Raw genomic sequence first — 21,864 nt, 5'->3', positions numbered from 1 at the left:
GACTCAATTAAACTTTTTACACTTTATTTTCAGAATGATCTCAAAGACGAGAGGCGACGCGCGCAAATGGCAGCGGCCCGACAAGTATTAGAGAGAAGCACCATGATGCTACTCACGTCCAGCAAGACATGTCTAAGGCACCCCGAGTGTCCATCCGCTAAGGAGAACAGAGACACCGTTTTTTGCCAAATGAGAAGAGCGATGGATCTGATACATTACGTTGTCAAGGACGGAGTATTAGACTGTAGCGAATCTCAATCCTACTCGAATTCACAGGTAAGCTGTCTATTTCAAGAATACTTTATAAACGTTCATAAATGATGAAAACATTTACCACTCAACATCGTTAAAATTAATTTAATAAAGCTAAAAGAATAATCAAATTGTGAAATTATACAATAATAGTTTTTTCAATATTTATCTATTCACGAGCTATTAATCTGCGGAACAAAATAGCGAACTATTTAAAAGTTAATATAAAAATACCCAGACAACATGCAATGTCTACAAGATGTCCTTATGATATCTTTTAAATATCTTTGACATGTATTATACATATATTCCAAAAGAGATCTTCATGACGTCTTTTAAACATACATGTTGTTTGAATAATGAGAAAATAATTATCGATACAAATATTTTCGCGTTAAAGCTTGTCAAGAAACATTATAATAATCGCAGTTGTCAAATAAGCATGCGCCTCTCATTATTATGCTACAGCGAGAATACATATCCATATTGTAAGGATTAAAAGAGCAATACATGATAAAATGTTTCCGAAAGTCTTGGAAACGTTCCAAAGAGCCTTTGCCCGCCAAATTGTGATTTACAAATCCTAATATGCAATTTAAATGACCTTGAGCCGCGATCCATTGCCGTAACAGAAGTTGTAAACGAGATATCGAAATAATCTTAGTACTCGAGAAACCCATAAATATAACAGCACGTATGACCTGGTGAAATCGATAAGCCGTGGTTGAAGATGGTATATAGGAGAATCAATGGAATATGTCCTACAAATATCAATGGATTACGATTGCATACCATCCACACAATCGATTACTCATGATTATTTCGGCTTTAATAAATTCGTGATCGCTAATAATTTATATATTGTTAATATGGAGGATTATTTAAATATTTTTAAGTAATCTTCCGTATTAAATACATTTTAATATATTTATTATTTGCATTTATATATATAATGAAAAAAATTAATAGTGCAAAACTAGTGGAAAAAACCTATATAACGAGAAATTGGAAGCAAAATATGCGATAAAAAAATTCCACTCATGGAATTAAAATGGATTATTTAATGCCGAAGTTATTACATACTCGTACATAGAGTGTGTAAATCATAAATCATCTCATGCAAATTTTATGTTAAAATTAAACATCTATTAAAAATTGGATATAAGAAATTAAATTGTGGCATTGCTGGCAAAATTTTGTGGTTGCATAAAAAGTCTATTCAACGGTTATCCAAAAAGCAATGATGAAAAGTTTTCATTGCAGGAAAAAAATTGTTGCATCATAAATAACACGATCATTATAAAGAATATGAATGGTTATTTGCATCATGCCAAATTGTATACCAGCATTTATATATCGGTACTTCGACGCGCGATGCTTTCATTCCGTACCAGATTTCTTTCAGCATGAAATAAATGAGGGGAAATATTTCACGTATTACCGACACTTCCGAAAATCTCTCGAGTCTTTGAAGAAACAACGCGAGAGATACCATTGGGTCACGCTGAACAGCCTTTACCCGTACAAAAATATATCCTTACATTTTACACTCAAGTACTATCCACTTTCCATGCGACATAATCGATTTTGAAGTGATTGTAGACAACCTGGCCAAGTGGGATGGCGCTCCCAAACGTGACATCTCTAAAAGATTTAATATTATTTGTGTCGTGTCTAATATTCGTCGGAGTATAAGTGTTTTCCAACATTATAAAATATGAGTGTACGAAAGAATCTAGACTCGTTATATATGTAATTATTTTAAAATATTTAAATAATTAAGATGTTTAGAGAAAGGTATCTGCTACATTTTTTTAAGAAAAATATTTCTTCAACAACTGCCATTGCTTGCAGAGTCCGCAGCAGGAAGACTGGGATAGCAGTACCGTTTGCTCAGCTTTGAAACACTTCGAAAGGCTCGTCGAAACAACGAGGATGACCCTGCTAGGACCGGGTTGTCGCGAAACACTTACATCAGCGCTTGAAACAGTGGTCGAGAGGACACAAGACTTCACCGACAGCGCTTATACGAGTCACGAGCACAGAGAAAATATTCTTCTGCTTTGTGATCGCGCGAAACTCGAGCTCAATACACTCTTACGGATCGGCAATAGTATGGTGAGTCAATAAAGTTTACTCTATCTTACAAGCGCGACTAAATATTTAATAATATTTAATAATACTTAATAATATCGTGTAAGAATGCGCGAAAAATCTTAGTACTATTGATTGTGATAAGACTTGTAAAGTGAAAATAATAACATAATATTTAAATCATCTAAAAGGGATAAAAAAATCTAATTAAGAGCCTACGCGGTTGTTGGTGCGCTATAACGATAATATTAAAACTAGCTTACTAAAAACAAATTAGCTTGCAATAAATTCTATCTGATGAAAAATGACCAAATATGTTTCGAATAATATAATCCGATAATAAAAAATATTTCCCAATAAATCAAACATGATAAAGTATGAAATGATGAATATCGTGTTCCATCAGAATTACGAGGGCGGCGGGGGTTCACCCAGCTCGGAAATGGAACAAGCGGTGATGGGTGTGTTACGGGCGACTAGAGACCTTCGCCAGCAACTCAGCGCGACGACGATGGAACAGGCCGGCGATCTTGGCCAAGTGACAAAAGCCGGTCAGGAACTCGTGTCAACGATCAGAAATCTCGCGTTGGCCAATGACATCGACCGTCTACAAGAGAGCAGCGACAGGTTCCACGAGTATATCGAACACATTCTCGAAGTAAGCTCCCAGACGTGGCCCACGCACCGCGTATCCGCGTTCGCGTGCACGTGCATTCTAAGTTCAAAGTCCACGAATAATCAGAGTTCTTTTCGAAGAATATTATCGAATTACGAAATCGACTTACATCTCTCACAGCAAAAATGCGCATGCCTTAATTTTGCATTGAGTTGGCTCTAGACATATTGATTTATTAAATATAGTATGCAATGATTACATTCATCATTTCTAGATTGCAATCAGTTGCAGCACTTAATTGAATTTATTTTCACGTCTAACTTTAAGTGAATTTAGACCACATAGTTCATTATTCATATCTGACGTTAACGATAAATCTCTGTGATTTTGAAGTGATTTACCAATATAATGCACATAAAAATTGGAATACACGGTTATTTCTTTATCAATATATAGTCTTCAAATAAAAGTTTTTATTCTTCTTGGAATAGTTGGAATTACTACATATTATTCTTCCTTCTAGGTATGCAAACTTCTAAGACACGTTGCGCTTTCGGAATCGTTGCAAGTGTCGGCCAAGTTCACGGAGATCAACTTAAGAATATATGGTCCTCAAGTCGTAACGGCCGCGCATACGTTAGCCAGGCATCCCACCAGTAAAATAGCCAAGGAAAATCTCGAAGGTAAGTCATATAAACGCTTTAATAACCCACTAAATTTGCAATAATGATTGCTAATCATTTAACGTTTTTGTAATATTTCACAGTATTTGCTGACATGTGGCAGTGGCTCATGACTGATGTGACGACAGTAGCGAAAGATGTTTTGGAACTCAGTCAAAACCGGCCAGAGAAGCAGGTTTACATGTCTTTACCGCGGCCAGGGGTACGCATAATCATCTCAATAAATCGATCTCTCGATACATTCTATATCATACGTATAAATTTTTTAAAAAATCAAGAAAAATTCTCTACTTGATTTGTTTCTCATTAGATATAATGAAATAAATAAATGATATACGCTTTATTTTAGAAACATGGTACGACGAGCAAACCGTTAAAACCAGTACGGTTGGACAGCGAGGAGCAGGCAAAGATCGCTAAGGCAGGACTCGAGATGAAATTGATAACCTCGGAGATGGATGCCGAGACGGAAAAGTGGCAGGAGAGCGGAAGCGCTCTAGAAGAGAACAACGACATCGTAAAACGAGCGAAGAATATGTCGTCGATGGCATTCTCGATGTACCAATTCACGCGAGGCGAAGGCGCCCTGAAGACCACCCAGGACCTATTCACCCAAGCTGAGTATTTCGCCGAAGAGGCAAACAGATTGTACAAGGTTGTGAGACAATTCAGTTACCAGGTACGTAGCGGCCGGCTAATACGCCGATGTAGATCGAAAGAGAGATGACACACGTTTTTTTAATTGGACTGATGTTGATATATCTATATATCATCCTTACTTCTATAATCATTCTTTTACCATTGTTTATTATACGGACTCTATATTGGACTTGATTCCGCGTTTCTTGATCCTCGCTATATTGGAAATCTTTTCACTTATACATTCGCTATTGAGTTTTCGTTTCTTCGTAAGTCGCAACGTCGAAGCTGCATCAAGTCTGCATCGAAAATACTTATATCGTAATTCATGCTAATATTTTTATAAATATTTAATGGTAGATGCTAACAATAATTATTGCTACTTTAACGTTCAATAAGAGAAATTTCATCATATGTAGAAATGTAGAAATATTCGCATATCTTTCATATCATAATACCTTCTAAGTAGATATTTGTTGATATATTAAAATATAGGATATGCAAAAAGTCCCGGACCAGTGAAATATCTCAAAACTAAGCATTTCCGAAAGAAATGTTTCCTACAAAAGTTGTAGGATTTTAAATGATCTATCCACTAACCTAATCAATCTGACCTTGTAGTGTTTTGAAAAGTTCTTAACATCAGCTATTCGATTCTGGAATCAAAAATAGGATGTGCCATTAAAAAAAATCGATGTAACTTTGACCTGACCTTGGCGACGCCACTCAAGGTCAGGCTGATTAGATCAGTGAATCATTTAAAACCCTACAACTTTTGTTTCTTTCGAAACATTTCTTTCGAAAATGCTTAATTTTCGAGATATTTCATCGGTCAGAGACTTTTTACTCACCCTGTATACTTGATTTCAGTTGAATTTTATTACAAAGCTTAATTTCTGATTGTTTCAAGAGACGATTGCTTAAAAAAGAAATCAATAATATTTCGTAATTTTTTTCAGTAGATAGATGATAAAAATTAAAAAATTAGAATAAATAATTTAACTTTTAATAAGTGTAAAAATAGAAAATATTAATTGAAAGCGCTAGCTTACTACCTTGTTATTATTTTACTTTATGCTACTATAAATGTAGCTTCCAGACCAGAAGTAGCTTCGACATGCGTTATTAGCATTAGACATGTTCGAATTAACACGTTTGCTACCCTCTTTCGAACCCCTCCTAGCTAGGCCGAATATATAGTCACCTGAAACCACTTTGGTCTCTCTTTATACTCTTCTTAAGAGAAACAACAAGACGCTAACCTTGTAATATATTCTGTATTATATACAATCCTTTTTATACCCTCGCTCTTGAATGCCTCCATCCAGGTAACTTTTTCTCTCTTTACTTTAGACCCTTTTGAACTAATAGATATCATTTTCGCCCTAACAAATCATTCTCGTTGCCATATATATATATATATATATATATATTAGGTGTTGGAATTAATTCGTAGCGTTTTACAAGTGATGGGAAGTACTTTCATTAATGTATTTTTTAATGCTCATGTGAAATAAATAACATTCTTTCATTAAAAAACGCTACGAATTAATTCCAACACCTAATATATATATATATATATTTATATGTATATATGGCGTTTACTTTCTCTGCAGCGTCAATGTTCTACTATTGTTGGGTGTTGTCATTACATTTGTATATACTATGTTTGTATTGTTATGCAACATCACGCACGTAGATTTTCTTATTGATCATTACGAATAGCATAGAAAATTGTTTTATATAAAATATAAGCAAATATAAAGATGTTGGAGATATAAAGATGTTAGAATTGAAGAAAGAACTATTTTTCAAGTCATCGCAAAAAAACTGACGTGATGATTCATTATACTCATATGAGACTCAAGTACTTATAAGTATAATTTACATTCCAAAATTCAAACTCTAAATTTTTTATTTGTATTATAATTGTCAGTGTACGATTTAAATAAGATTCGAATTGTTGGAGCAATTTTCGCGTATATCATGTCATTTAAATTGTCATAATGAACGTTTATGATTTTGTTAGTAAATCTATTTTATGTACATACATTTACAACTTTTTTTGTACGATTAGTAAGGTGTGTTTTAGATGCTACGGGAATGCTTCCGTCTATGGACGACGTCTATGTGCATTGTGGTCCCTCTCCTTCCACTATCTGGGGCATGAGTATTATGTCTCACAATTTTTGCTAGCTTCCTTCATCGTATGTTTTATCAAACCGAGTATCAAACAATATTCATCAATAAATATCTACATAATTAAATATTTCAGATATTAAATCTTTAAAAAAGTTAAAATCTGAAAAATTTTTCTGTTTTTTCTCGAAAACATTTGATCATTAATTCTTTGGTAACTAATTCATTAACATTTGATAATTAATATTGTCTCGAAAAAATAAAATTTATGAAGTAAGCTTGCAAAATAATAAGGTCTGTACTATTTCACTGCCACTTCACACAGTTAATATCTGTATCAAGAAATCTTTTACGTGCCGTTGAAAGTTTTGCATTGTGTTTTCCTAGGACAGATAGACGATCTTTCTGTTAACTTCTTAGATGTAAACTTCTAAGTATCTACGATACGTATTACAAAGTATTTATTATTAGTCATTTAATAAACTATCACAACAATAGAATCAAGCATCTTGCTTTACAGAATCTTTAAGAAATGCTAAATATATATACAGAAGTAATATCGCAAGATAAATACGTTCAAAAATTTTCAACGATTGTTAATCTATACTATATATTATCTATATTTACATTTATTTTATGATCACGTGAATCCAGAGAGAAAATATAATAGCATATGCTGTAAATTATTTGTTTAAACTTATATGTATTTAAATGTCTTATATATATATAATATGAAAATTATTATTAAAAAATAAAATAAAATTCTTAGAGACATATAACATATTGAAAATAAATACTATAAAATTTTAATTCGAAATAATTTTATTTTGATATATATATATATACACATATATATATATATATATATATTTTATTTTTTTTACCAAATTATTTTTATCAATAATTAAATGCTATATATTAAATACTTTTATCTATTATTGGATCGTTGAAAATTAAATATGAACAAGTTTATTTTGCGATACGAACGAAAACATAAGTTTGTATACGATGTTACATGGGTGCAGGTACCAGGTGGACCACACAAGAAAGATCTCTTGGAAAATTTGGATAGAGTACCAACTTACGTTCAACAACTGCAATTCACCGTGAAGAATCCTACCGTCGGCAAAGCCGCCACTTTTACAAAAGTCGACAATGTCATACAAGAAACGAAAAATCTCATGAATGTGATCTCGAAGGTGGTCACAACGTGTTTCGTCTGCGCCACAAAGGTGAGCCTTAAGAATATACTTCATATACCCAATCTATCTACTTTTTGAATGACCGAAGACATGTTTTCGCTCGAATTAATTTTATGACTGAGGTTACCTGTATTGGAGTCTGTATACGATATAAGAGAAAAAGAAGAAAGTATATTTTATTCATAATATCTTACCCATGTTTCTTGCTGACATTAAAACTTCAGCAAATTTTATATTTTACAGGTAACTTTAGCCTTTTATATAAAACAATAATATAGAACTGGAATTATGAAAAATGACATTGAAAATTATTTATAAACACATGAATTAAGAGATTGTGAAATTCTCTTCAGAATGTATTGATCTGTGTGAATATTTGTTGTATCGAAATATTAATTGCTATCGGCATAAAATATCGATCGTTACTTTAACCATTAAATTAATGTTACAAATAATCTGGCGTTTTCATATTGTGAGATCGTTTCAAGTATTCGCACAGATACCAGAGAATCGAAGAGCCACAGAGACACGCGTTCAGGTGAAAAAGAAATCGAGTGTACGTCTATCTCCTTCCATTCTATTCAATACCCAGCACAATCTCATCATGCCGCAATACATGGAGCTCAGCCCGACGACGGTGCCCGGCCAGGCCGAAGAGGATTGTTTGTATCCGATTAGCCCGCAATTGTTACCCTCCACGAGCCCTTACGTGCAACCCCATCCACTCACGTCCGCGCAATTTCACAATATCCTAAAACCACCCCCTAGCCTGAGCCTATCCCTACTCCCCTTCAATTACAGCCCGGGACATCCCAATGTCGGGCTGTCCCGGAACTCTGGCTCCTTCGTGCATTCGTCCGTCTTACCGTATACGACGCCCGGAACGCAGCAGCCACCCTACTGCCTACAGAATCTGCAGCTCCTCCAGCTGCAGCTGCACCATGCACAACTGCAGCACTTAAGACACGCAACGCTACCGAGATAATAGCAGCCTTGTGTAATACGTCGTGCCGTAGCACGTGGCACGTGACACTGTCGTTTCACGCGCACGCACGAACACGTCGAGAACACTACACGTTCTTCGTACAGGTTCGACCTTGGTTTTCATTTCAGCTTCTTTGTTTTATTTCGTATTATCTGATTTACCTGATTTCAATCATGCTAGGATCCAACGTCGTAATTTCAATAACAGATTTCCATCGATAAAACGGAATTACTTTTTTTTTTTTTTTCGATGAATTTCAGAATGCACAAAAAACGAAAGGTCATTTTTCACGATTACGTAGCTCTATAATTATTCAACTTTGAACTTGATTGAAAAATGTTTACGATATTACGACGAATTCATTTAGCTCCTGACTTCGCGGCTTATCAGTCTCTCTGCGTAAACTTTATCATAGCTGATCGTCAACTTAATTTGCAGCTTCTTTTCTTTCTTTTTATATAACTCGCGCGTAATGCATCGATTTCGCTTCGATTTAACAATATTCAGCGCGATCCATGACAGATCCATCCACCGACTATGTAACAATAATTATTTATTTGAATTAATCCATTTTCAGCTACTTTTACAGGAATGGCTACACCATGTATCTCGTAATGAAAAATTAAAATCTAATATTTCTTCCTCCAATAATCTCAAATACTCTGACAAACGAAATCATATCTTTATAGAAAACTTATTGTACGTAAATTAAAGATGTTTGACGCAATAAAATAATATTACATAAAATGTTACATTGGACTAAAATTAATTGGTTCTATCTTTGTCGGAGTATATGATCCTTCTTAAATAAATACACTAGATCACAGACTCGCCAAGTATGACGGCAAGAGCGTAAACAATGTCACACAGCACGTGACATCTTCTCGACATATATATATATATCTCTAATAACTTTCAAATGCTAAAACTTTAAAATAATAATATTATCCTTCAATCTCGCGAAAGCTCGTGGAAGAAAAATCATATGAAAAATCGTATGAATGAATTCATACCTCATGCCAGATTTTCGTAAGATATTCGGCGAGCTTTCGTTTTGCCCGCAAAATGACAATGCCCGCAAAAGGAGCCTGGAGAGGCTCGCTTTATCTTATTACGTACCTAATGTACCTCACGTAATAATCTCTTTCGTCCTCGTACTCGTCTTTTCAGTACAACCTGGATTTCCGAGGTCTGTCGGCGCGCGGGGCCGGCGGCTCGCCGTACAGGGGCGGAGAGGGCGGGGGAGCTGACGGCGACGGTGGCGGAGTTGGCGTCGACGGCAGCAAGACGGGCTCCGCCCCCGGCAGCGACCCGTCCGTCTGACAGTTTGGGATGGCCCGACGGGCCAAGGGGGACGCTCGCCGCACCCGGGTTTCCTTTCTGCTTTTCTAGGGAGAACCTCGCCTGCCCCACCGACCATCAAAGCGACGTACACGTCGACCGGATGTCGCGGAATTGTCGTCAAGAACAACTGTCGGCAAGTACCGCGACGACCGTGCGGGATACAGTATTCGGAGGTGCCTCGCCTGGCCGGGATACGTTCGTCGCCGTTTTCGCGGAGGCGACGTATTGCGCGTAGTAACGATATTCGGAACCTGTGCGTGAGGAAAGCGTTCCTCCTGGACGCCCTGATGATTTTTGGTATTTGAAAGCAGGAGAACGGATTCAATTTAACGCCTTCGCGACGTAAAATGAGAACGATCGCGAAAGTGTTGATTGTGTGAAAGAATCCTGGTTGAAACGTTAGGATTGATCCAGTCCGCGGTGATACTCTCGCATTTCGACCGGAGAGTATAAGCAGTTAGTCTCAGTATTAATCAACGATTTATGATATGAAAAGGGTACATGTACTTGAAATGTTGCGACGGTTCGATGTGCTTGGACAATCGTTTAAAGTGTAACGAAGATATACTTGGTCGACGTGTACGTTTCGCCAGATCGTTTAGTTGTATACTTTAACTTGTAATAATGAGAAACAGATTTACACGCTTCTGCTTGTTAGTGAGCAGGTCTCAGATGTACGTCTGATTTTTACTCCAAGCAAATGAGTTTGGGAGCACACTTATTTACACGGTCGAGTTCCGCCGTGCCACGCGTGGCGATCGAGGCGTGGGAAAGCGAAAAATCGAACCAACGAGTTGGTACCACGTGGAGTTGAGTGTGAAAGTGACGGATAAAATGTGCGCTATCTATGTAGTTTACGAGATTGCTCTTTGATTCGATTACGTGATCCACGCTTTGATCGTTGGCAACACCGGTCGCTACTAAAAATATCGAATAGCAAAAGCTGCTCGCGAACAATGAAATTCATTTTTACATCTTACAATTAGTGTAATTAAATTATTTTCACGTTTTCACGTTTTCAGCAATAAAATTTCTAAGAATGAGGTTACGCTAAATATTGCGGCGTTACATTTCACTGCTGCTACTACGTTAATAACAGCATCACTTGCCTGCTGTTACATTTTGCACGCCGTGTTTAAGAGCATTCCGTAACGTACGTCGGTTTAATAAATTACAAAATTATACGCTTCCAATGATTACGATTATACGAAAGTGAACTCTAAGTGAATTCATTTAACACGCAGTACGTTTTGTTACGACGCTAAGCTAAAGTCGCTCAATACTTTCGGCGTACAAGGAAGAACATATCTTGCAAATACTTTGGATCTCATTTTCATTATCCTCGCGGCGAAACTTTTCCGCTGAACATACGACTGCGCACAAACAAATCATTCTTCCATATCGAGAAGTTGGTGCAACGACAATAATTAACAAATGTCGATCGCAGTGCCTTTTAGGTGTGAAAACTTTGTCGAAACTTTGCCGGGGTTCAACCTCAGCTCCCGAAGTGTTACGCCAACTTCGGTAAACAGATTATGCAGAGAGGAGTCTCGTATTATACTTGCAAGAAAATAGCTCGCGCATATACATACATCTGCATGACTTTAGCGCGTGATCGTCAAGGCGTACTGTATCCGCGAGAAGCTTAAAAGCTCTCTCTGTATATCTCTCTCTCTCTCTTTCTCTCTCCATTCAAAAGCAAATCGACGAAAACTAAGCAGCATATGAAAAACCACACACGTCAACGAACGACTTTCCTTTCTCTCGCGTTGCACTCAATTCACTGGCTAATTAGAGAAATTTGAACAGTGGCGGTCTCTAAAGTCTTTATACGAGTCTGCTCACATAAGAGTGAGTATACTCTCTTTTCTTACACTCGCTAACAATTTTATCCGCCATTCTTCAAATTCCTCGTAGCATATCCACGTATCTAAAGATACTACAGTATTTAAGCACTGACCTTGCAATTAAAAATCTTTTTAAAAAACGTATCGTTTTTTCACGCAACTGCGATATTTACGAAAAATAATGCAGTTAATCGAGTCTTCGTAGAAAAAAAGACACTCGTGGGGCAGGAGGTCTATCGAGGGTGACCTGGGGGCGGCAGCAGGGCGGTCAGGGACGTACTTTGTGGCAAAGACGTACATTCTGTCACCACTCGAGATCGCAAGCTGCAAGTCAGCTTAATTTTCATCACTTGTACAAAACGAATTGACTTGTCCGATTTGACGATATTTGTAATCACATGAATATATTAAAGTTCTCGTGAGAAAGAGACCAAAGTTGAGTTTTACGATTGTTCTCAAATCGGATACTTCCGGGACATTCATCGAAAAAAAAAAAAAAAAACATCAAAGTTCCTTCTCGATGCCACAAAGAAAAATGAAAAAGAGCGATAATTACGTAGAATCGCTTTTGAGACCGTTGTAAACCCTTCAAAGAAACAACTCGAACCATTTGTTTTATCAATGTATCGAATGCGATCTATCGAATCTATTTATCTATGTATCGAATCAATTGAATTGTAAATACAAGCGTGGGGTAAAAAGTGAAGATAGATTCTCAAGCGCACCACGATGGTAGCACGCGTTCACGAAGAGCTCGAAATTATTCTACATTCGCGGGATACCCAAAAATTTCAGCATGTTCGAAACAAATTTCTAGCAATACGTGATAGAGAATTCGCCCGAGTAGAATTCGCATTAGTGAACTGCAATCCGGCGATTGCAGTCGTCGAGTTCCCTTCGTATGCGCGAATGCTCGCAAATATGTAAATGGCGGAAGCGAATCTCCTGCAGAGACGCCGGAGGTTTGCTCCAGCATGCGAAATCGCCGCGATTGAACATGGTTTCACCACAAATAGATGCTATGTAGAGGTTTCACGATTTCTCCTCGATGTGCGGCAAGATTCACGAGAGGCACAGGGAATTATATATCGGCCGATTCTTATAATCTTCTACAGGCACGACAGAACATATATCGTGACGATAACAATGATAACATCGGAATATGTTATTGTTGTTACCTTTTCCTTTCAAAAAAAAAAAAAAAAAAAAAAAAAGGAGAAGGTTCGACGAATCCGGTCGTACATCGAGATCGCGAGAGAACTGATGATCATTGTAGCAAGATAAAAGTGAATAAGCGATAATAATTTAATGATAATCTAGTATTATTAATGTTACAGCCACTTTAACAATCGTGGCAATCGCGACGTCTGTATATACAACGTTATGCGTACGCAAACAAAATGCGTTGACCATTCGTGCATTTCATGTATGTACCTACGAATAAATGCACGAAAGAATACACTGTTCTGCGTGTATGTATTATACAGAGTTTGCACAAAAAATAATCTTTTCACAACACGAGAATGTATATCCATGACGATTACTCGTTCCAATTTAACGTTAAAACGCCCATTTGTTATTTCTCTTTCCTATTTTAACTTTCCACGGATTCCGATTTGTCAAATGCGATAAATCATTGATAGACCGATCTATCTTCGCATTTTAACGCTAAGCGAAGTTTGTTTGAAGCGATCTTGAAAGGATAGATAGATTGATACCTCATATGGATTGATCGAGATATTCTCATGAGTTCCTAGAGTAGAAATATTAGCTATTGTCGCTATTTATCGCAATTATCGAGGAATACGAGTTTGCGAATCGAAACATCGTAAACTGTAATTTGACGTGGAAATTTTAACATACGCATTGCAATTGCGGACATATTCATATAAGTATACATAGATATATTTACGCAGCACTTTGTACAGACTCTGTATCATACGTTATCGCTCTATTTAGACTATTTAGAGTACGTTCATAAAAATGGTAAGTTCAAATTTTTTTGTATAAAACGGCACAAATATTTTCTATGGGGAAACGGGGGCGAGTTCGATCGTAAATGTTGAGTTTCTATTATTTTTATTGCCCGATTCACACATATATACGCGGAATAGATGGTCGTCGCGCTAGTTGATTGCGTTTTTTTATCTATACGGAAGAAAGAGAAGCTCGCGAAATATATTGTTAAATATATGTACTTATGAACAATTCCTATGCAATAATATACAATGATAATACTTTCTCATGAGTATGTGCACGAGAGAGAGAAAAAAGAAAGAAAAGAGAGAAACGAGTAAAGATGAAAATAGCTTTAGTACATTCGCATCATACAAACACATTCACGAACGATAATTCACTATTATATTTCTTCATACTTCATTTTTTGTCATTTTCTGCTGTTTCTTTCGTCGCGTACAATATAATTCGATCGAATTTACTGCAGAGAGATTACTAATCTTTGCTTAAAAAGTTAATAACGTTCACTCGCGAAGTACTGTTATTAATTACGTCAATAGTCAACTTAAACGCGAAAAGAAACGCTTAGAGTTAGATCGAGATCCATTACGATCAATTAAGATCTCATATAATAGGTGCTGAACTCCCCACAGTGTCAAGTCCGATTACTTTTGCGTGAGCATGTTGGAAATCGCGGTGTTAAAGAGTTCTTAATAATCTATGTGTGTATGTTGTCCCTAATCCAATATAGCGGAGAGTGGGCCTGATTGGTTTATGTAGATAATTCGGCACATTGCTAATAATTCTTACTAAGAGTGATCCTTGTAAAATTTATCATTATCAATGTCTCAGATTATCTACCATACATAGTCCATCAAATCCATTTTCCTCTATGATTCTACCTCAATTTTCGAAATTAGGTGCTTTAGATTTTTTCACGATAAAAGATTGTTCATAGCATATGTACGCGCATACTCGTCTCACGTGCGCTCCTAGATATAACATAAGGATATCCCAAAACTATCGCCTTTTATTTTAGCTGTGATCAATTTGGAGTCAATTTTTTCTTAATAGAAGTTTTTCTGAGACTTAAGACGAGTTGCGAAAAAAGTAACTTCTAAAATCCTTGAAAAAGGAGTAACTTTAAATTATCAAAGATTACGTCATTTAAGAAAACAGTGCAATAGTTCTGGAATAGCCTCTATAACGAACACCTAGATATGATGAAAAAAATCTAACAGCAGGAAAAATATTTCTTTTTCAACATAATTTCGATCGAAAGCATTTATTTAAACATGTAATGAAGGTGATATGTGGTATCGTATATTGGTTGTTCCAAATGATTAATATCATCTTTAAAAAAAAATTGTCTATTTGTTGCTGTCGGTTGTGCTTATTGTATCCAAAGAAAAGATAATTTAATTTTTTTACACAACTACACACAGAAGATATCCATATGACGTTCGGCTTGTGGTTCTTTATGCAAATGATGAGATATTCTCGACACCAGAAATATAATAATGTAATAATACTAATAACTACAAAATAATAATAATAAGAGTAATAATAATAATAATAATTGATAAAAATTATAATGATAATTAATAAGTTATAGTGCAAATCGTAATGATACACACATATACATATTGATAGTAACGACTGTTATTAGTTGGACTATTTCGTGCCTGTGTGATCGAATATTACCATGTTACGGAAGTAAACTTGTAATTCGTTCGTCAGCAAAACATTTTAGTTTACACACGTATATAAACGTATATTACGTAAAACATAAAAAATAAAACTCGTAATATATATGCAATCTTGCAAAACGTATTTAAATAGGGAAAGCGTAAGTGCAGAGTAATCGTTTGAAAACAATTTACAACGGTGACTTTTCCATTTTATACAATCTAGTGGATTAAAATACTTGCGAACTTCGTACTTGTGCTTCGTACTTAAATGTAACTTCAAAAATTCACTCCTGGCATTATTAATCATTAATAATAAGTTAAACAACATCAATGACAATAATTTCAACTAATTACTTGCACGTCGGTCCTTTTATTGCAATCGCATCACTTGTATTGATTATCATTATCATCGATAACAGGACATGATAACAATCATTTCAATTAAACATTTAAATTACGTTTTCACAATCCATTCTAATACTAAGAATATCAAAGTGTGAATACCAATTAGAAGTAAATTGCACAGATCGTACATAATCAATATAATTTTTGTATACTTTATATCTATGGGTCACTTTTTGTGCGATTGCCTTCTCTCTCTTTTACCGACGTGCTGCATCTCAATAGCAAATCGGTGACCTCATTAAATGAAAAATATATATGAACATGAGCTTATAGTAATTTAATATTTTCCTAAGAATGCCAGACACATCATATTCGCAATTATTTACCATAAAAAAAGTTAAGTATACTATAAAAAGTGTGAAATAAAATTTTATGGACATTTAACGTCTACCCTTAACAGAGAAGTATAACATAAAGTGCAAGGCCAGTGCAAATTATTGTCAAAGAATAAGGGATTCAAGTTTCTATTTTACTATCGTGGCTACATACACGATTAATTGATCGCAAACCTATGCATCGTAATTAAATTTATGTATCCGAATACAATTCAAATATTTCATAGAAAAACCCATCACACTCTCGATATTCGTGATAATTAATCGTTATTATCCACTAGATGGTCAATTTAACGCGATCTAAACGTAAAATCGTTATCGATCTTTCCCTATAGAGTACAGCTAATACAAAACTGTAATCTCTTCGACTTTTTCAAACATTTCGCCAAATGTTCTTTCCTATTCAATGTCTATTTCGTAATTTAAACATATGGAAACAATACACGTATCGTACAATATATGGTAGCGCAATTGCGACGGCTGATAACGATAACGACACGATAAACGCATAATAAATCGTTTATTTGATAAATATCTTAATTCTTTGATAAAAAAAAACAACTTGAAATTGTTTAACTTAAAAATGTATGCTAACCGCATGCATAATAAATGTTTGCATGTAACGTAAATTAAATATTAATTTTTTACATACATGAATCCAAATGAATCTTCAACACAATCTTTTAATGTTTTTTGAAATTGCTGTATCATATATTAAAATAAAATTATATATTAAAACATGGAACACTATAGAAATTATTTAAATATAACAAATTTAGCACATAATATTAAATTAAATATAAACAAAACAGTATTAAAGATATCTACTCGACAAAATTAGCAAGCATGATCAACAAAAAACGGATTTTTCTCATAGCGCCCGTTGCAAGCTTTATGCGTATTTGGATAAAAAAATTTAAAATTTTAAAAATTTAAAATTCTTCGATCTAGTTCTCTTTCGAAATAAAGCGTCTCGTTGTCGTTCCTACCGTCGTACGCAAGAGTGAATCTTCCATTTCGAGAAACTTACGTTTAGATGATTTTTCGATGAACAACAAAAAAGATCTCTTGATATAAACTTATACATATTTAACAAAGTGTCCTAGTCTATGTCACACGAGTTGAGTCTCGCGAGACAAGAAGAGCTAATCAAGATTAAGGGGTGGATAGATGAACGCCTAGATCACCTCGACTGATACTATTGAAGTGAATTCGTAATTTCAATCGACGATTAATAAAATATACGTACCATCAATATACTAAAACTTATCGAGTTTTATTAGACGTTTACAAGACGGTGCCCGCATGCGTAATAACGTGTCGTATATTTTGCGTGAGAGTAGAGTATCTATGCTAGAGCTGGGAAAATTAATTCAATAGTCGAAACGAATTATATCGGGAGATTTACAGCAGAAATAAAGAGAGGAATTATCGTAGCATGGTAGAAGATTATACAGAGCTAAATTTGCAATAAAAAAAAGTTTACGACCGTTTGACATTTAGAAATACAATATAATCCATTAATTTCAAACTCTATTGCTCACATGTTAATTATAATCTTAGATGTTAGATGATTTTACACAAAACCTGTTTGCATTCGGATATAAAATTAATCTGCTCTCTATTAGTTGAATCTATTTTGACTTTACGCCATTAACTATTAAATTAACATATCTATATCGTTATTCTACCATTGAATCATCCGAGAGCTATTTTATTTTATTGCAAAAATGAGAAAAAGTACCCGGTAAATTTGCGATTTATTATGCACTATTATCATTATTAAAAAATACAATATATTTTGTTCTAACATAAATTTTTCTTGCGCATTATTATCAAAAAAAAAGTTGTATCGCGCACTATGAGGAACTATTATCTATTCATTGCCTATTCAAAATAAATTACTCGAGATACAATCGATACATATTTACATCATGATACATATTTACATCTGATGTCTATCGAGTATCGAATATTGTTCACACCCAAGTCACGTCCCAGCTCTAATTCATGTGTACCTTGCCCCTCCGATATCGTCGCGTCTGAATATCATTTCGAAATTACAATCTCAACTTCCGATTCTTATCATACATACATGTATGCATGTACAAGCACATACTTAACATACGAATGTTACAAGCATTGAACGAAATGTGAAAAAAAAACATATTTGCAATTGACTCGTCTTAAGTTTCTTTATGTTCATCGTACAACCGTCGTGCCAAATGGCCAAGTCGCACAATGTTCGTTATATCACATAGAGCTTCATTAATAAAATGTAATATTACTTTGCACAGTCGTTGCTAGTTAATACATTCGCGGACAAAATGATGTCAATCGCTAAAAAAATCAGAATCGTATCTTATTATTAAAAACTGGAAAACAGTTTTGTTTAGATTATCAACAGAGAAAAATTAATCAATAGTAACATATTAACAATATTATTAATTTATTCAAACATTTACTTATTCACAGATGTTAATTATTGATCAATAATATGTTTCAATTTATTGAACTATTTTTGTATTGATGTAAAATTTGTTTCTTTTAGATTAATTTAAAAATCGACGATTCTAATTCAGTATTTAGAGCAAAATCATATTGTCCGCGAACGTATCAAATGTGTTAAGCTTTCGTAAGAAACATGGTCTTCCCATCGACGCTTGATGTTTTTACGAACTTTCATAAAAAGGACTTTAGCCGAGATACGCATGCACGTAAGCGGATGCGTAGCAAGGGTAAAATTTTTATGAAAATATATATATTAATATCTAATTTATCTCGCAAAGGTAGGTTCCGACGCTTTACAGTTATGATAAATTGAAAGACAAGACGCTTACCTATCTATATATTAATAATTGTCAATAATTAATTATCGAGCGTTTTTCTTTTTGATTTGTATGAAAGAGACGAGACAAAGTACCGATCTAGAGAAATTAGCGTTTAGATAGATTTCGTACTTCGTATTTAATGACATTATTGAATCATTATATATCGAGTATTGTATGTATTGGAGATGAAGATGACAATGAAAATAAACTATTGTACCCGAAAAATTAAATACTATTGAATGCTTAATGGACTCACCGAGATGCCAATCCCACGTATTTCCGTTCCACGTATTGCATGTTCCACTAAAGTTGAAAATCTTATCCTTCGTTCCCGTTTCGATTCAATCCAATTTTTCACACTTATAAAGATGGAAAGCACGTCTACAGTATCTTCTTTGCAACATCGTGAATCTATCGCGAAGAATTACTTAGAATTTTTTAAATAAATGTTCCAATGTTAATTCAGCACTCCCGACATTTGTTTACTCGCGTTTATTTTTCTGAAACAAAACAAATTTTTATATTGTTACAAGTAAATTCATAAAAATCTGATTACAAACGATAATTATGGCTAATAAAAAAAGATCAGAATTATTGCTAATCGCTACATATATTAGGAGAGACCGGATCTCATGGACACAGTTTTTACAATTTCGGCATTAGATTTTTTTAACTTAATTTTAAATTAATCATTATGATTAAAATATGTCAATATGATAGAAAGACCCTTTGTCTACATTTTCATACCAGTAATAGTGCTATACACTATATAATTTCTTTGCAATAAATGAAATACGGACATGCTGCATTGTAGTTATGTCCCTTGCCTCGAGATGTGGGGTAAATTAGTACATATCACAATATAAATTGTCTCTATTAAACTAACAAAACATAATAGAAAAGTAATAGAAATAAAAATTAGAAAGTACGTACTTTTTAATAAAAAATTGTATTTTTCAAAATTATTTTGTAATGATCAAATGGCAAAATGTTGTTACAAAAAAATAAGTGTAAATTATTTTAATTCTACCTCATTTTAATATAGAAATATATATATAAAGTGTTTTGTCAGAGTTAAATTGAAATTAAATGTTCACACATACGACACAGCGATTGGATGTTCAATCCGGTATCATATTAGAAGAATGTTAATGTGTTGAAATTAAAACTTTAAATAAATTTATTGCGAAAAGTATTACCTCGGCCGGGACTTGAATCCGGATCTCTTCCCAAGCAGCAAAAATAGGACGAAATTACGTCTATTCGACTTTCTAATAAGTTATAAAATCTGTTTGACCAAGCCTAATTTATGTCAAATCGACGTAAATCGATAAAAGGTAAGTGAGGAATAAAGTTGAAGTAAAGTAATTTTACGATCAAAATTAGGTGTGAGGAAATGGAAGACACTTCGCGCCCTGTAAGTCATAGTCGGATTTGATCAAATAAACCTAACAGAATGTCGAATATCAATAATATCTTGGTAATTTTGACCTAATTCTGACTAACATGTGCCCTCTCTTCTTTTGCTAGTGCTGCACATTTTCATATTAATTCTACCTAAACGGATAATCATGCTACATAACATGCTTGATAAGGCTCTAAGTCATAGAAGTTCGAAATAAAATATTAACAGAGTTCCATCTTCACGTCAGTTTTAAAATTGAATATCGCGTGATATAATGATATGATGAAAAATATAAGTGCGAAAGAAAATTTTCTGTACAGATTTGTATTTTACTTCACTAAAACCAACGTGTCTTCGAAAATAAATAATTTAAACAATTATTAATTAATTATTAATTAGTTAACAATAATATATTTTACACTTAGTACAATAAAAATATTTTTATCTTGCGTCTATTAAAAGTAGCGTGAAATATTTTTTTTTTTCAATTTGTAATCATTCCGAGAGATACAGTATAATTTATTTTATAATGCATAATTTTGGAAAGCGTTTTAATATATTATGGCGGACAGAATAGTTCTCGTAATGATGGCTGACTTAACGTTTTCGTCTAAATTTCGACTTGTAGGTCGAATTTCCTTATTGTGAAAGCCAAATGCCTAACTTTGAGAGCAAATTTCATTAATCAAGGCATTATTTCCAAATCGTTGACTTTGAGGACATCTTGGGTGCTTTCTAGCAAGGACACAGTCAAACACAGTGTAACACAGTGAATCATTACATCCTTGTTGTTTGCTTAAACAAGGATGAAACAATTCTCTGTGTCTAACTGTGTCATTGCTGGAAAGCATCCCATATCGATTAATAAAGCATCTGACTAACAAGTCCAATTTCCCTTTATAAGTTAAATTGACTTAGTCGAGATCACTGGATCAATTGATGCTCGTCTACCGACGTGATCGGATGTGTTATTGCGTCATCATTTTTAGAAAGTGCGACCGACTTCAAACGCTCAATTGAATTTATATTACTCTTTTAGACTTTCGTATTCTTCATATTGTTTTTTGTTATTCACCACATAAGCGGCATTTTCGATTCTGGCCGTATCGACTCTGTGTTAAAGTCGGAGCCATTCTCACGCGAAGAAGAAGAGATCGCTGAATCGATACATATCGAAATGCCTGTGACACCGTGAATGTAAATATTGCTTGTGTCAACATCTCTGGTCTCCGTCACGGAATAAACTTGGCTCAGTTTACAATGCACAGTCAAAGTCAATCACACTTTTAAAAATTTTAGAAATGACAACACCCAGCACAGAGAGAAAAACACGTCCTGCTTGACCAAGCGATTTCTCACTCTTCGATCAATATCGGGCAAAAAATAGCTCTAATGTGATGAAAATCTTATAAAATTTGCACAGCAAACAGAATTTGACAC

The 21,864-nt window shown here is 34.5% G+C and overlaps 1 protein-coding gene and 1 long non-coding RNA gene across 6 annotated transcripts in view; one reads left to right on the top strand and one right to left on the bottom strand.

The window, feature by feature from the left end:
* alpha-Catr (alpha-catenin related) overlaps positions 1-19,249 on the top strand; it is a 61,466-nt gene extending 42,217 nt beyond the window's left edge. For 2 of the 5 annotated variants that reach the window (XM_087410586.1, XM_011066841.2), the window contains 9 exons: positions 34-276; positions 2,107-2,370; positions 2,753-3,004; positions 3,486-3,645; positions 3,729-3,847; positions 3,995-4,324; positions 7,449-7,655; positions 8,218-8,714; positions 9,781-9,852. In XM_087410586.1, the coding sequence (XP_087266712.1) occupies positions 34-276; positions 2,107-2,370; positions 2,753-3,004; positions 3,486-3,645; positions 3,729-3,847; positions 3,995-4,324; positions 7,449-7,655; positions 8,218-8,610 (1,968 nt within the window). In that variant the 3' untranslated portion in view covers positions 8,611-8,714; positions 9,781-9,852. Of the gene's footprint in view, positions 1-33; positions 277-2,106; positions 2,371-2,752; positions 3,005-3,485; positions 3,646-3,728; positions 3,848-3,994; positions 4,325-7,448; positions 7,656-8,217; positions 8,715-9,780 lie in introns of all 5 variants that reach the window. The other 3 variants (XM_087410585.1, XM_087410588.1, XM_087410587.1) reach the window with 2 other exon arrangements.
* LOC105152520 (uncharacterized) overlaps positions 1-21,864 on the bottom strand; it is a 178,936-nt gene that overhangs the window by 152,640 nt on the left and 4,432 nt on the right. The window contains exon 4 of the long non-coding RNA XR_015546459.1: positions 19,276-19,519. This is a non-coding gene — a long non-coding RNA (uncharacterized LOC105152520). The remainder of the gene's footprint in view (positions 1-19,275; positions 19,520-21,864) is intronic.

Source organism: Acromyrmex echinatior, chromosome 10 (assembly GCF_024713525.1).
Source record: "Acromyrmex echinatior isolate Ae372 chromosome 10, ASM2471352v2, whole genome shotgun sequence".
In the NCBI taxonomy this organism is placed as follows: domain Eukaryota; kingdom Metazoa; phylum Arthropoda; class Insecta; order Hymenoptera; family Formicidae; genus Acromyrmex; species Acromyrmex echinatior.
The sequence above is the reverse complement of the archived record's forward strand: the minus strand, read 5'-3'. Positions and strand labels throughout refer to the sequence as shown.